The sequence below is a fragment of the Cornus florida genome, unplaced genomic scaffold (genome assembly GCF_030987335.1).
Source record: "Cornus florida cultivar Cherokee Brave unplaced genomic scaffold, ASM3098733v1 CherokeeBrave_3.0.0_Hap2_Chr02, whole genome shotgun sequence".
Classification (NCBI taxonomy): Eukaryota; Viridiplantae; Streptophyta; class Magnoliopsida; order Cornales; family Cornaceae; genus Cornus; species Cornus florida.
The window spans coordinates 63713711-63731061 of record NW_026775572.1 but is presented as its reverse complement, the minus strand read 5'-3'; the positions used below and the strand labels follow the sequence as shown (position 1 = coordinate 63731061).

General features: G+C 35.8%; 1 protein-coding gene across 1 annotated transcript; it reads right to left on the bottom strand.

The window, feature by feature from the left end:
* Positions 1-10845: 10845 nt before the first annotated feature.
* On the bottom strand, positions 10846-14436 carry LOC132287273 (pre-mRNA-processing protein 40C-like). The gene is made up of 4 exons (XM_059789771.1): positions 14170-14436; positions 11801-11877; positions 11355-11628; positions 10846-11267 (listed from the first exon to the last, which is right to left on the bottom strand). Exons 1-4 carry the CDS (start codon positions 14258-14260, stop codon positions 11083-11085), a joined length of 627 nt encoding a protein of 208 aa, XP_059645754.1. The 5' UTR covers positions 14261-14436; the 3' UTR covers positions 10846-11082.
* Between the last annotated feature and the right edge of the window lie 2915 nt (positions 14437-17351).

Here is a 17351-nt window from a genome sequence, read left to right as displayed (position 1 = left end):
GAACTATTAAGTATGCAAAGAACACGAAGCCTAAGGGAGAGAGCAAGGATAGAACTTGCCTTTGAGACCTTTGTTTAAAAATCTCTACGTCTTCTTCTAAGCTTTCCGGCGATTCCTACTGCAAAAGTTCCTCTGTTCCTCCTCTGCCTCCACAGACGTATACTTGATTTTGTTATTTTTTTCTAAAACCCTAACCAAACATTTCACATATATTTATAGGATTTTACTAAACCCTAGCTTAATGCAAGACCCAACTGTAATCCTAACTGGCCCATCCAATTTACTTAGATTCCTACGACGGCTATAACATGACTTTTTTTAAAACACAACTCTAATTAAAACAACAATTAAATGAAAATAATTAACACTTAAATTCAAATAATTAACCATTATATTAAATTAGATTAAATCACCTAAATAGTTAAATTAAATCAATTAAAGCATTTAATCCTAATTAAAATAACTAATTTAACCCACTTAAAGGAAAACTACAATTAAATCTATTAAATAACTAAATGCAATTAAACCACAGCAATGAACAATTAAATTAAAATAAGACATACACATAAAACAAAATAAACTCACATTGAAATATAAACAAATTTTCAATTAAAACAAATTAATTCATAGTTAAATAAATAAAAATATAATGTAAACAATAAAATAAATTCCAAACCTATCCTTTTAAATTAGGGGTATTACACCTTTGCTACTCCCACTTATATGTATATTTCCCTAAATCAAATCACTCGCTCTATTGAATGTCCGTGGATCTTTCTAGAGTATGTATACAAGAATGTGAAAATCATATCACTCCTCATCCCGTGTGACTAATCACCATTTCAAGAATGGGACTCACACGGGTTACCTGCCAACATTGTGGTACATTGCTCGACAAGCTCGTTGGCTTTACGAAGATACAAAGTTTCTGAAATTTTATTCCCATTGAAACCGGTCGATTACTAACTGCACATTAAGAATTGCTGCCAAACGAGAAAATATGAGTATCTGAGTACCAAGAATATAGTATCCCAGTCAATAATGGGAAATCTAAACTTCTCATTGGCTGGGAGTACTGCAAAGTAGTACCTCTGGAGAATTGAAAATTTTTCTGCTACCATCAATATGCCAGTTGCTGTTAATTGTCACGAGGTCAGTTTTCACTGTCATTTATTTCATTTTATTTTCACGTGGCAGCATGTTTTATTTTAATGTTATATTTTCAAGGGCAAGTTAACGTTTGTGTGAATTCTGCAAAAAAAGAGACAATTTAACGTATTAAGAGTCAATAATATAGTTCAAGGGGCTAGGTGCTGCACGTACATGATTTACCCAAAACTTAAAGATTTACATTCACACTTCAACATCTCATTTAAATTCTCTACCCCATGAAATGGTCAACTGCGTTGAATTCTGTAGGCATTAATTGAGCTAAAGTCATGAAATGGGCCACTCCTAATATCCCAGAGACAATTCATCAGTTGCGCGGTTAGTGAATTCTGGAAACCTTGTCCTAAAAAAAAGAAGAGTACTGATGCTGATACAGGAAGTAGCTACATATGGCAAAGCTTTGATTTCCCATCAGACATGAAGCACGGATGGAACTTAAAGACCGGCCTAAATAGATATTTGACGTCATGGAGAGATGCCACTGACCCATTTCCTGGAGACTTCACACAAGTTACCTGCCAACATTGTGGTACATTGCCAACAAGCTCGTTGGCTTCAAGAAACACTTGAGTTTCTGAAATTGTATTCCCATTGATGCTGGTCGATTACCGTCTTCACATTAAGAGTTGCTGCCAACGAGAAAGTAATGGGTATTCGAGTACCGAAAATATAGTATCCCAATCAATAATGGAAAATATAAAGTTTTCATATGCTGGGAGTACTGCATAGTAGTACCTTCGGAGAATTGAAAATTTTTCTGCTTCCATCAATACGTCGGTTGCTATTAATTGTTCATGAGGTAAGCAGTTTCTTTGTGAGGTCAGTTTTCACTGTCATTTATTTCATTTTACTTTTTGCCCGATCATTTGACAGGCATGTTTTTATTTAATGTTAGATTTTCAAGGGCAAGTTAATAATGATGGTGTGAATTCTGAAAAAAAGAGACAATTTAGGGTGTTAAGTATGAATAATATAGTTCAAGGGGTTAAGTGCTGCAAATACACGATTTACCTTTCACACTTCAACATGTCATATAATCTCATTTAATCATCATGAAATGGACAACTGCGTTGAATGCTATAGGCATAAACTGAGCAGCGAGCTAAAGTCGTGAAATGGGCCACTACTAATATCCTCCAGACTGACCCAGTACTTCCCATCATTGACTGCTCTTTTCATTGACTACTCTTACCATGGTTTGGGCCTCACTTTCCACAACAACATCCTCTTAACCGGTGGTTCCATGTTTTTATTTTATTTTATTTTATTTATCTATTTGGTAAATATTCTTACACATTCACAAATGTTCATTGTGCAACTCAAATTCCTCACATCTCCAATTTGAGGGAGAAGTGTCATCAAATTCACTATATATCAATTTATACTAGGACTGCAATTTGGGCGGGTTAACCGAGCCCAACCCAAGCCCAATCCAAAAAATTTGAAATTGGGGCTTATATTCACAAATCGGGTTCATATTTGGATTGGATTTTATCAAAACCCAGACATATTCGGGTTGGGCTCGGACTCAACCCGAACCCAACCCAAAACCCTTTTTTTTTTTTTTCTCCTTCTCTCTCCTCTTCCTCTCTCTGTCTCTACCGCCATCCATGGACGAAACCTAAGAGTTGAGAGGGGGGCTTAAATTTTTTTTTTTTTTTTTTTTCCTCTTTTCTCTCTCCTCTCTCTTCTTTCTCTTTCTCTCTCTTCTTTTTCTTTCTCTTTCTGTCGCCGCCGGCATTCCTCTGCCGTTGCCGTCGGTGTCCCTCGCGTCAGCCACTGATCCACCGCCGTGACTTCCAAAAATAAATTAAAACAAAACCCATACATACAAGTTAGCAGTTGCACAGAGAGAAAGTCCATAGGTTTTGAACTTTTGATTCTTGCAGAAAGATGGATAAACAGAAATATATGGGTTTTGAACTTGTGATTCTTGGTTGATTTTGTAGCTTGCAGTTGCACAGAGAGAGAGAGGGGGGGGGACAATTTCAGAGTAGAGACCGAGGAGAGATTGAGGCGATTGGGGAGGCAGAAATAATTGCCCTAAAAAATATATATTTTTAATAATAAAAAAATCATAAATATATAATGTACATATATATATATATAAATTCAAAAAAAAAAATTATATATATATATAATTAAATTTTAAAAAAATAATAATAAAATAAAATAAAAAAAATTCAACCCGTCAACCCGACCCAACCCGCCCGAAAATATTCGATCCGGGTTATGATCTCAACCCATGTTAAGTACAATTCGGGTTAGCCCAACCCAACCCGATTCGAGTTGAGGTTGGATTGGGACTGGGCTGGGTTGGGCCAGCCCAACTTGCAGTCCTAATTTATACATGCAGCTCATTCAAGTAACTTTATTTTTACTAACTGCAGGATAAAAAAGAGGTGATATTATCATATTCCTACTTCGGTAAAGGTTAGTACTCTACTTAGTACTTACTGTTATATGGTTTGAAGGTAAACAAGTATCTCCTTTCAATTCATCATGTGAATATCTCCCTTTATATATATATATATATATATATATATATATAGTAAGAAACAAGATTAGAGAAAATAAGTAAAAAATATAATTTAAATGCCATCCATGAAAAAATAATAATAATAACAACTTTATTTAAGCTGACAAAAATGATAAATATGCTTTTGAAGATAATGTAACACACACACATTCATACTGTTTTGTTGAAAATTTGACCTTCAATAATATAGTGTTATATATATATATATATATATGCCACTTCCTTGTAATTATGAAATGTTTTATTTAATTAAAATGGAAATATAGTAAGAAACAAGATTAGAGAAAATAAGGAAACAAAATATAATTTAAATGTCCTTTTAAAATAACGGAACAAAATGAAAAAAAACTGCTGCCCCATGAAATTAGAATGAATCAATAAATTGAGATAATCAAACATAGCCGTTAATGTGGAAATTCTAAAGGTCAATGTTGTTGCTTATAATAATGTTCTGATACGATGGCCAAAACACGGTGACCATTTTTGTAGAAATATTGCCAATGGATATCTTTCTTTTCATCATCTTTTACTCACTAATCTCATTCTCCGTCTTACAATTCTCCACTGCAGCTGATACATTAACTCCAGATCAATCAATCACCAATGGTGAGAGGTTAGTGTCCTCAGGCCAACGCTTCGAACTAGGCTTCTTTTCTCCCAGTGGTTCCAAGAATCTGTACTCGGGAATATGGTACAAAAAGATTTCTCCACAAATTGTTGTGTGGGTGGCAAACAGGGAAAATCCAGTTACAGATTCATATGGAAAGTTAACTCTCAACAGCGATGGCAATCTCGTCCACTTCAATGCCACAAAGGGTGTCATCTGGTCCTCAAATTCTTTAACAACTGTGCAAAATTCATCAGTTGCACGGCTACTGAATTCTGGAAACCTTGTCATAAAAAGAAAAAAATCTCAAACGGCGTTTTTTCAGTGGATCGATTGTGCATGTTGTTAAAAGCAAATTCGATCTGTGGAAGAGCCGAATCCCACTGTTTTGGCTTATCACCCGAGACACAGCGAATCATATTTCCCAATGTCTTATTTACCACTTCTGTTTGGCCATCAGTCTGTGGATGACTGGTACTGCTGTACTTCAGAGAAGTATCAAATTTCTTCCACAAAGTCCTCCAAAAATGACTCAGAAATTTGACATCACGATCTGAAGTAATGGACTTGGGGACTCCATGCAAGCGAACAATTTTTCGGAAAAATAGATTAGCAATGTGGGATGCATCTGACGTCTTCCGGCATGGAATAAAATGAGCCATCATTGAGAACCTACCAACAACCACAAAAACAGAATCCATACCTCTTTGGGTCCGGGGAAGTCCCAACACAAAATCCATGGTTAAATCCTCCCAAATATTTTCTGGTACTGGCAAGGGAGTTATATTGGCCCTTGGTTGTTTGGCATACCGGACACTTCTGCACAAATTTTCCAACATCACGTTTCAACTGTGGCCAATAATAACGGTCCTCTACCAGTGCAATCGTCTTCTCTCAGCCCAACCTAATCCGCTACTATGCAGCTCTCGAATGATCTGTTCTCACAGCGATGTTTTTGGAATACAAAGCTGATTGCCGTGAAATAGAAAACCATCCTGAATATGAAAATTAGTAGCGGGCCGTCAGGAACTGCACTTAGCCCAAATTGCCTGAAAATCCTCATCAGTCTCGTACAACTCCTTCAGACAATCAAAACCAACAACCTCAGAACTGAAGGTTGTCAACAATGTTGCCCGACGACTCAACGCATCAGTGACTTTATTTTGTTGTCCTGATTTATGCTTCAGTAAGAAGGTAAATTTCCGAAGAAAAGAAATTCACCTGGCATGCATGCGGTTCAAGCTATTTTGCGTATTGATAAATTTCAATGCCTGGTGATCACTGTATAGCAGAAACTCCCTCTGAATTAGATTTCCTTTTTTTATTTCTCTCTCCTCTGTTTTCTCTTCTCTTCCCCCTTTTCTCTCTTCCCTCCGTTTTCTCTCTCTTCTCTGTTTTCTAACTCTTCCCCTTTTTTTTTCTCTATGTTCCCTCTCCTCCATTCTCTCTCCACACTAACTGATCCCTTGAAATGCTACATGCTTATATAATTTTCAAGTTAATCCCCACTTTAATATTTCTCTCTCTCTACATAATGTTTCTTTCTCTACATGACTATTTCTCTCTCTAAAACGTTTGCTCTATGTAACAAATCCAAATTAACAAAACCCTTACTGGACAAATAGATCATTAGCTATAGATTGTAGAGAGAGAAGAAAAAAGCCAAAAAAAATTTGCACGTTCATGTAATAGCACGGTGTATAATCCATTTAATGAACTGGGTATGCACAACTAGATTATCCTAATTCATATATTGAGGAATATATATTAGTATTCGTATATAGAAGTTACTTCCTTCTTTTTTCATTTGAGAATTCAAGACACATTTTAAGGAGGAGAATTCTCAATGCATTTATCGCAAATAAATGACATGTTTAACTAATGGTATTTTTAAGTTTTTTAATTTCTTTAGATTTGTTCGGACAGACCCAATTTCTCAACAACTAAAGCATTAATGTTTAAAAAATATTTGGGTCATCGGGTTGGATGTGGGGTCACTAGCCCAATTAATACCCAAACCGTTTATGACCCACTTCAAATGGGTCACTAGTGGGTTAATGACACATTATTAACTCACCCATTCAAAACCCGTCCAAAACCCGCCCAATTGAATGGTGGTATTGGCAGCAACAGATATGGGAGCATAACCACCACGCCCGATATAAAAGCTGAGCAGTTACATCAAAGAAGACACCTGAAGAAATCCCCAAAACCAAAGCCTTGGCTTCAGGAATTTTGCAAATTTCTCTTCGTTAAAGGTTTGCCTTTGCAGTTTATATTTTAACCTTTGTTCAAAATCACAATCCTCTTTAGTGGCTTTAGTTTTCATTAAAAAAAATTTAGGAAGTGCTTGCTTGTAACACAAAGCATTGGCGCAGTGCATGCAAAATGAGTTACCTTGCTTATCAATACTTTTATTTAACCTTTTCATTTTTCAAAATTTTTGGCTTCTTCTTAGCTGTATTTTTTACTTCTACTTTTTTTTATGGTTCAGCAATTACTGAATTCATTATTTTCTTGAGATTGGTTCAATTGAAAATTGTGAAATCCTATTCTTCAAGGCAACCTTAAGTGGACTGCTGAAGCAGAAGAAAGTTTCCAATTACTCGAGGAAAAGCTTTCTGAAGCTCTCTATTCTTGTTCCATCAGATTTTTACAAAGTTTTTGAAGTCTACTGTAATGATCAGGATCAGCATAGGAGCAGTGCTTAGCCAAGAAGAAAGACCAGTGGCATTCTTTAGCGAGAAGTTAAGTGGTGCAAGGTTGAATTACTCCATGTATGATGTGGAATTCTATGGTATTGAGCAGACACTTCACCATTGAGAACATTATTTGATTCAAAAGGTGTTTGTTTTGTATTGTGACCATATGGCCTTGAAGTACATAAATGAGTAAAATACGTTCAAAATTTTCAGCTTCTTTTTAGCTGTATTTTTTATTTTTACTTTTTTTATGGTTCATAAATTACTGAATTAATTATTTTCTTGAGATTGGTTCAATTGAAAATTGTGAAATCCTATTCTTCAAGGTAACCTTAAGTGGACTGCTGAAGCAGCAGAAAGTTTCCAATTACTTAAGGAAAGGCTTTCTGAAGCTCTCTATCCTTGTTCTATCAGATTTTGACAAAGTCTTTGAAGTCCACTGTAAAGATCAGGATCAGCATAGGAGCAGTGCTTAGCCAAGAAGAGAGACCGGTGGTATTCTTTAGCGAGAAATTAAGTGGTGCAAAGTTGAATTACTCTATGTATGATGTGGAATTCTATGGTTTTGTGCAGACACTTCACCATTGAGAACATTATTTGATTCAAATGGCTTTGTTTTGTATTGTGACCATATGGCCTTGAAGTACATAAATGGGTAACATACGCTGAACCGTCGGCATGGCAAATGGGCAGCATACTTGCAACAGTTTACTTTCACTTGGAAGCATAAGTCAGGTGTCCAGAATAAGGTGGCTGATGCTTTAAGTAGAAGATCTTATTTACTATCTATGCAAGTTGAGGTTGTGGGTTTTGACACATTCAAGGATTTGTATGTTGTTGATCCATTCTTTGGGAGGATTCACGAAGAGGTAGTGGAAGGCAAGAGGACCGACTACTGCTCGCAACCTGGTTTTCTCCTTAAAGGAACAAAATTATGCATTCCTAATTGTTCCTTGAGAGAAAATTCCACTTCAGCTAAATAATGGGGACACTTCGACGGAGACAAAACTTGTGCCTAGGTTGATGCAAAATACTCTTGGTCAATGTTAAGGAGGGATGTCCATAGGATTGTTGATCGTTGTCAAATTTGTCAGGTATAAAAAGGTAAAGCTACTAATGCTGGTTTATATATGCCTTGAACACAAAGAAGTAAGGATTCTTGTCTTAATTGTTGATAGATTTTCTAAAATGGCGCATTTCATACCATGCAGGAAAACTATGGATGCCTCTCAAATTGTTAACTTCAATAAACTGTTGGTTTACATGGTGTGCCAAAGTCCATTACTTCTGATCGAGATAGGAAGTTTATTAGCCATTTTTTGAGAACTCTTTGGAAGAAATTGGGTCTGATATTGTTAGCATATATGATACCCCGATTTATGATTTGACTTACCATAATAGCAGAGATTTGACTATGCTATAGAAGATGCTTTATGATAAGTTATGATTTGATTTTGATTTGATTTTGTTTCCTTTCTTGTAATATGAGCATGTGCTCATTTTATCTATAAATATTAAAGCTGTGAATGAGTAATTCATATCATTCAAGCCTTTACGCAATTCTCTCCTTTCTCTTCTTTTTATATATTTCTACTTGGTATCAGAGCCAACACCTTTTCACACCTTTCAGCAGCCTTGCTACTTCTGCGACAACTACCTTAGCTTGTTTGTGATATCGTGTGACGTTGCCTACACATGTTTTTCAGTGTTGCTGTTTTGTGATCGAAAACAAGTATTTTTAAGTTTTACAATTGCTTTTTCACTCTTCTAGGGTTGGTAAATTGGGATAGTTGGTTTCCAACACCTAGGACTTGGGTGGAAAAAAAATTAGTCTACAAAGAGATTCCGGATATTAAGAAGGAGGCTGTCTGCCTATATGTAAGCGGGCAGCGCTCCTTAAAAAACGTATGTATTTTGATTTTTCGGTAATGGTCTGAGGAGACATTGTTATTGTTTATGGTCTGAGGAGATCCTTTGATTTATTAACAGAATTTGTGGTGTCTTTGGAGTTTTTTATTGTCGTGTAACAGATTATGGCAGATTGAAGGTCCTCGACTGTTAATTCTCTTGGCTCGAGTTCTATGGGTGGTGGTGCCATTTTTCCCACCAACTCATCAGAAAATCCAGGACTTCAAATCAACACAGTGAAGTTGGATGATTCCAACTATTTGATTTGGGCACAGTCTACGAAGATGTTCATTGGTGGCAAAGGCAACATTGACTATATTACTGGTTCTGAGAAAGAGGCAGCTGAGTCAGAGAGGCATATCCACAGTGGTTTGCAAATAACGCAATGGTTATGTCTTGGCTAGTCAATTCGATGCAACCAAACATAGTTGTTGGCTATATGTTTATGAAAATTGCTAAGCAGATTTGGGATTCAGTTCAACACACTTATTCTCAGAGGTAGAATAATGCACGAATTTTCTAGCTGGGGCGAGATATCACCAGGATTTCTCAGGGTGACCTAACAATTTTAGGTTACACTGCCAAGCTTCGTGCTATTTGGGAGATGATGTCATATTATGATTCCTTCCACTCTTGGAAAGATCCAGATGATGCAATTTTATATGCAGGAATTGTGAAGAAGAATCGAGTGTTTCAGTTTCTTGCCGGGTTGAACGACAAGTTTGAGTATGCTCGTGTTCATTTATTGGGCTTATCTTCATTCCCTACTTTAAAGGATACATACTCCTATGTGTTGTCAGATGAGAGCCGTCGGACTCATCCATTAGGTGTTGCTTCTGTTGATCGTTCTACTATGGAAGTTCGGGCTCCCAACCTTTCAGGCACTTCACCATCCCAGTCAGTTTAGAGCACTACCACCGGTCCTCCTCTGGGAAGAGAACGTGGACGGTGTGCCTATTGCAGAAAATCAGAAGAACTACAAGCACTTGCGAAAAATCAGACTTGGGACATGGTTCCGCTACCTATTGGACGAAAGGTTGTGGGTTGTTGTTGGGTGTTTACAGTTAAGCATAATCTAGATGGGTCAGTTACTCGTTACAAGGCCCGATTGGTTGCCAAGGGTTATGCTCAGACTTATGGCATAGATTATTAGGAGACTTTTGCCCCTGCTGCCAAGATGAATACCATCCGTGTATTATTTCCGTTACTGCAATTCGATCTTGGCCTCTATTTCAGTTAGATGTCAAGAATGTCTTTCTCAATGGTGATTTGCAGGAGGAGGCATACATGGTTCCTCCTCCTGGCTTTCGTTCTCCTGCTCATTCTAGTATGGTATGTCGTCTTCGTCGTTCTCTGTATGGCCTCAAGCAGTCTCCTCGAGCTTGGTCTAATCGCTTTGGCACTGCCATGCCCAAGTTTGGTTTCCGTCAAAGTGCAGCTGATCATACCTTGTTTTTACGTCATTCAGGCGGTAAGACAGTTGTTCTCATTGTGTATGTCGATGATATTGTTCTTACCGGCAATGATACTACCGGAATTGATGAGGTTAAGAGCTATCTTGGCCGTCAGTTTGAGATTAAGGATCTTGATCACCAGTTATGACACTACGAGAAGAAAACCCTGAACCATTTCTAATAAACAATGTTTCCATCTTTCCAAGCCATGCTTTAGTAGAAGAATCATTGGTTTCTTTTTTTATCCCAAATCGTCCATCTAAATCCCGAGATACCTTGTAGATTTGCATGAAAAGACAAAAAACAATTAATTGAATGCACATATCTATAGGTGCAAAAATGCCAAGAAGAAGCTTCTTTTTTTTTTTTTTAGATAAGACAAAGAGTCAAGTAGAACTTCCCCCATATCATTGTGAAAGAACAGATCCAAGCAACATATGCACATTTTTAAAAAATAAAGTATCGGTGTTGAATAGTTATCACTATATTATCATTTTCTGCATCATTCTTAAATTTACATTTCATATGCTCTATTTTAGTTCACGTTCATTTTAAACCTTTCGACTCCAATGCCTCTGACAAAATATTTACAATATTTAGAAGATTCCTTACGGAGGGATTCGTAAAAAATAAAAGAAGACAAAACCAAAATATTTAGAAGATTCCTTACTGTTGGGAATGTCATATCTGATCTAAGGAGTTTCAAATGCATAATAAGAAGAAAACAAATGTTCTAAGGATATATACCTCTTTGTCAAAACCAGAAGGCTTCTCATGCGTAGATTTCCCTGTAAGAATATTGTAGTTGTATACAGCCCTTGTTTCTGTCGTATTAGAAGTCATGACATCCAATTGGTCATTGAGGGCAGTGTCATCCTTGAGGTCATCTGAAAAACCACAACAAAGTCAAAAAAAAAAAGAAAATAACATATCGGAGTAGGGTATCAACATTACTCGCTAAACTTCAAACATACCAATTTCCTGAGGTAAATCAGTTTGCATCCCTGAACTCTCCCATAGATTACCACAAGATGCATGATACATTCGTAATGGTCTCGTCAAGCCGCCAATCTGTGGAGGATGCAACCATGGTCCCTGTGAAGGAGCATCCATGGGGGGTACATATGGTAATGTGGGAGCAGCCGGACCAAGCGTGACAGGAGCACCAGAAATTCCTGGAGGCACATAAAATGATGTCCCAGGCGCCCACAAAGGTGCCATAGAACCACTTTCTTTTGCAGCACAATTCTGCAATCAGAAAAGGAACACGAATGGTTAGATGTTAAGGCATGGGCAGTTGAGAAATTAAGAGTCTTTATAACTTATATTGCAAAAGGGACAGCGTCTTTCCGTTGTAACAACTCTATAAACATTAATTTTGAGATATTATCAGTTTATAAACTATTTTGCTGCAACATACCTTGACATGGATGAAACACTCCTGGATTGGTCCACCATCAACATCCTCTGAGGTAGAAGAATCATCCCAAATAGCATCTTTGTAACAATCCGAAAACATAAACAATAATGAGACTTCAAAATTAGGAGTATATTTAAACTTTTTTCTTAGCATTCAATTCACAAAAATGCTGACAGTGCTAGTCCAATCTAACTTAAAATTAGAATGTACAAATCAACGTAATTTACAACAGAACTACTGCTCACAGTGTTAGTCAAATCTATCTTAAAACATGGATCAGTTTAGGCATTAAACCTAAACCGATTTGTAAACAGCCCAATAAATTTTTTCTTTTTCTTTTTCTTTTGTTGACCACAACCCAATAGACGAATTATTAATTTTATCAGCCATGAGTTCATACAGTGTTATTAAAGGCTCAAGGACTAGGAGCACCAAGGTGCTAAAGGTCTTTTGGAGCCTAGGCGCGAGCCGCACGATGAGGAGCACGCCGGAGTGAAGTGAGGCACAAAATAGAAATTTTAAACTACCATAAAAGCATTCATATCTCATAAGTCATATCAATATCCTAAAAATTAATATCAAACATAAAAAGTTAAATCCATCGACCAAATAAGCATTCAGGAAACATATATAGAGCACAAATTTGTTTTCTTGAAAGGCAAAACAGAATTTGTTTTTTTTGAAAGGCAAAACAGAGTACACAGAAAACATAAACAAAAAACCAAAACAAAACGGTCCATGAATCAAACTCTCAAGTCACATTCCTATGTAGCGGCACCATGCTAAGCAACTCCAAGAAAAGGGTCTACCGTAGCTATATCGCCAAACGCTCAAGCTATCCTCCCTTAATCGGTCCTATTCAACAACTTGAGAGGCTATGAATTTTATAGAGAATCTCCAACATCCATATTTTGCTCTCAATCAACAAGGAAAATAATGATCTCAAAGAATGCCAACCCTGACTTCCCTTGGATTGCGCACCTTGTAGCTCGCACAGTGTCACACACCCACCCACAAAAGTCGCCACAATAGCAAGTAAGTCGGTCCAACCATCATTCGAGTCCATCCCACAAACTCCATGACTTTAACTTTCCAAACATCTACCTTCCTCAAATCTCGGGAGTTTTATCACAAACGGAACACCCGGTGCACGACCTACAAGGCACCACATTCCCAACACACGACTCATATCACCAAGGTCTAGCACCACCCTTGCATCTCACATACCTCAAGCTCAACCCGTGCATCTCACTCCCCATGATCACATAACATCATGTTCTATACCTAGCATACCAAATGCTCCTCAATCCTCATATCCCACAAAACTCAGCAAGTTTCGATAGACCTAGCACATCGGCACCAAATATCCATCGTACTACACATATGCACATCATACCTCTTGACCTCTCATAGGCCACAAGTCAAGCGAACATCTCCAAACCAACATGTGATCCCACTTCTACCCTTTGTTATAGGGTTCTCGAACCCTAAGCCTTGACAAGCTACAAGTCAAACAAACAACTCCAAATCCAACACGCAGTTCAACCCCTACCCGTTGTCCTTAGGTTTTCGGACCTAAGCTCTAATACCAAGATGTCACGCCCCGAATCAAGATAACCCGATTAATGAGGAAAAGAAATAAATAAAAGGAAAGGAAAAGAATTTGAAACCGGGACCAGCAATCACACTGTGGAAGCAACCCACACCGTCAACTCCTAGAGTTAACAATAAGTATTTGCAATGAGCACCAACTTCCCCTTATTTTTAATATCCATAGAAACAGTGTCCGATCAAGTGGAAGGAGAAAAAATGGACACTATCTTACATTAACCCATTTTCACTTTCAAGTGAGAATAAAAAAAAATAATAATAAAAATAAAATAAAATAAAAAAAGATAAAATCTAGCATCAAAATGGCATCAACATCATGTCATTATTTAACATTCTCCTCACATAAGCATTTCATCAAACAACATAAAATATATACACAATGTCATTTCAATTAATTTCAAGACAACCATCACAATTAAGCATCTAATCGTGCTTATGGGGGTAGAAAGCATACATAATTACATATACATCATTTAGGACATTTTCCATGGTATTTGATAACAATAAGCTGCTCTTAAGCATGCAATAAGCAACTCTCCATACTTAGTATACCAACCCAAGTCATTTCCCCCAACTATCAAGTCCATTCATCACTAATCACCCTACATATATATATATATATACACACACATACACATATCATTATGATGTGAGTTTCCATCATTCGAAGCATGTTTTTCACAAATAAAGCACATAGATTACTTGTGAACCTAAGAACAAGAAAGTTAAAAGAAAAGCTAGAAATTCCCAAATCTCACCTGAACCAACTTCTTCAAAATGAAAGATCGAGTCTTTGGAGGAGAGAGTTGATATGATATATGTGGTTAGATTCGTCATCTCTCCTCTCATTTAGTCAACCTATTTTGGCTTAATTACACCATACCCTTAACCTTCTCTTTTTAGGCTTTGATCTCGAAAAAAAAAAAAAAAAAATTGAAATGATAACATTAATTATGAAAGAAAAAAAATATAGTAATAATCTGTATTGTGTTCTCTTCTTGAGATGTGTCACGATACTTCTTTGACTTGGGTGCCTCGTGAAGCCAATGGTGTAGCTCATTTGTTGAGCAAATCGGCTCTTGTAGCCAGATGTTGTGATTTTGAGTGGATTGTCTGGCCCGGTGGCTGTTAAACGCTGCCCTCTGATTGTATTGCTCCGTTTTCTTAATGCATTAGTTTTTTTTCCGTTAAATAATAATAATAATCATCATCTGTACTGAGTTCGGATAAATTATGAAAGAAAATTAGACAAGAGAAAAGAAAAAATAATAACTAAATTACTATTTTACCCTTTTATTTATATTAGAAAACAAAACACATATATAATCATTAACCTGGTAGCAAGTGGGAAAAAAAATAAGTTTCTAGGTTTTTTCATGTCAGGTGCTTCAGTCACTTTCAAGAGAGCAACCTCCAAGAATTATAAAGGTAATTAGAGAATATACAAATTTAACTTAAAAATGTTCTAGTTCCACCAGAATGCACGAAGGGTATATATTGTATACAATTGCATAATTTGAATTAAAAGGAAGAATAAATAAATAGATAAATGGTTTCTAAGTATGTCAAAAAATAGGTTTTAGATTTGGATAAAGAAAAGAGAAGAAGAGAAAAATCGCATTGAAATTCATATTTGCTTGGTTTTTTTTTTTTTTTTTCATATGAAAGATAAAAGAAACATTAAGATATTAAGGGAAAAAAATTAAGAAAAGAAAAGACTTTTTATATGAGATAAAAAGAACCTGTATATTTATATTTTCATATATGAAGTAATTCGGTATTTTCAAATACAAATTGCTTCCAAAAGTAATTTATATAGAAAATTGTGATAAAATAGCTTCCATATTACTATACTGTTATCACATCTCATTGAATAAGTAGTAATATAGTTAATAAAGTCAACTTGCTATCTACAAATAACTCCTCTGAAGTTGACTACAAATTCAAACTGGCTGAAGAGCATAATCAAAGCAGCTATATTATGATTTGATAAATTTAGAGGAAAAAAAATTGTTGGAGCAGTGACTGGACTTGGAGAAGAGGAGACAGACTCCGGATCTGGAGAAGAGAATGTTGTGCCTTCTTTGGGCTGCGAATGAATGGAACGTAAACCCTACACAAGTATTATAATATAGGGACAAAAATGGCATAACAACAAATTTAGTCTTTTAATTGTTAAGGATAATTTTGGTATTATGAATATATTACTTAAATCCTTTTTCTTTCTTTTCAAATCTTCTCATTTTAGGAAAAACGTGATATAAAGAATTTGAAAGAATAACTATCCCTCCAAATCCTTTCTTTTTTCTCAATCCAAACACAAATCACAATATCCTTTCTTTTCTTTTCTCTACAAAGCCCTCCAAATCATTCAATTCAAACGGACAAGTAGGAAATTTACCTAATGACCTCATACCACTATACATGAATCAATTTGGTCCCTCCCAACAATTCCCAAATCTCATGGGACAAACTCAAAAAAATCAAAATAAATATTGGCAATTATCATGTGAAGCACCAAGGGATTGAGAAAAGAAATTTACGATCTTCATATCACAAACAATTCAAATCCAATGTTCACAATACTAGTTTAATCTAACTTAAAAGGAAATGTATAAATTAATAAAGAGTACTGATACTCACACCGAACATTCGTAGTGAATTGCTTAACTGAATAATTTTTAATTGACTATTTATACCAAATATAATTAAGTAAAGGTTTCACTTCCTTATTTGTTGTATAATTGACCAATTAAAAGAGTTTAAAAGAGTAGGTCTAACAATTCACTTCAATTATTCCATACAATAATCATTTTCCATTAACAAAATATAAAATTTGTGTGTAAGGGAGAAATTACCTGGCCCCTTCCAACAGCGAAGTTACGCATAGTGTTGTTATCTCTCTCCAACTTACTAATTTGACCCTCATCACTTTGTGAATGTTGATTACCATCGTGACGATCACTCTCTGAATTTGAATTTTGATTTAGACTGTGCTGATCACTCTCTGAATGTTGACTATTTCTTTGGTTCTGTTAATTTTGACCACCCTCAACTTTGCAAGCTTCACATTCAAAGGTAATTGACCCAAACATATTAAATGTCCATGGTATACCTCTTTATTCAATTAACTTCACAAGAGGAGTATTACCACGGTGACATAAGATCCGATAACTTTTATTTATTCTATCCATAATCATAATAGGAAATTGCCAATACCAATGACTGGAGTCACGTACATTGAGGTTGGCCATTTTACCCTTTCAGTAAATCTCATTGCTAAGATTATACTATGATTAAACTCAACGAGACCTTGACATGCAAAACGATACAGTTTTCCTAAAACAGTGAAATTGAATGTAACCATACCGACTATTATGCTATAAAACCTGATTTTCTCTGCTTGATTGTTAAACATTACAAGAAAAATTGATCCAATGTACTCGTTCACACAAACAGCGCAACTCAGTAAGAAATTCATGATGTTTTTTTTTTTCTTCTTTTCTTTTCAATAGCTCAATTTGAAATTTTGGGTTTCAAGATCATCCAAAAAATAATAATTTATAAAGTTATCGCCGGTAAGTTTTTTCCCGGCAGTTTACCGGGTTATAATAATAATGATTTCATTTGTTCTTCCAATTATCGAATTGGTTTTGTTTTTTTTTTTTTTTTTTTTTTTTTTTTTTTTTTTTTTTTATGTCAATTGGAAAAATTGGGTTGAATAAAATTTGGGGTTTCAAGATTTTGAAAATTGCAGGAACTTTTTCCGGCTGTGTAGTGTGTGATTAATAATTAATGACGATAGAATACTCTGCATCACCGGTGGGTTTTGTTACAAAACCGACTAATACTCACAGCATTTTTCCCATCAGTTAGTGGTTTAAATTTACGTGGCATTTAACCGCCTGTGGTGGTTTTTCTTATACTTTTAGTGGTGAGC

Coding starts and splice junctions, on each gene's coding strand:
- LOC132287273 (XM_059789771.1), bottom strand. CDS start 14,260: ATGAGAGGAGAGATGACGAATCTAACCACATATATCATATCAACTCTC. Junction 11,878..14,169: donor TTTTGAAGAAGTTGGTTCAG/GTGAGATTTGGG, acceptor ATTGTTACAAAG/ATGCTATTTGGGATGATTCT. Junction 11,629..11,800: donor AGTGTTTCATCCATGTCAAG/GTATGTTGCAGC, acceptor TTCTGATTGCAG/AATTGTGCTGCAAAAGAAAG.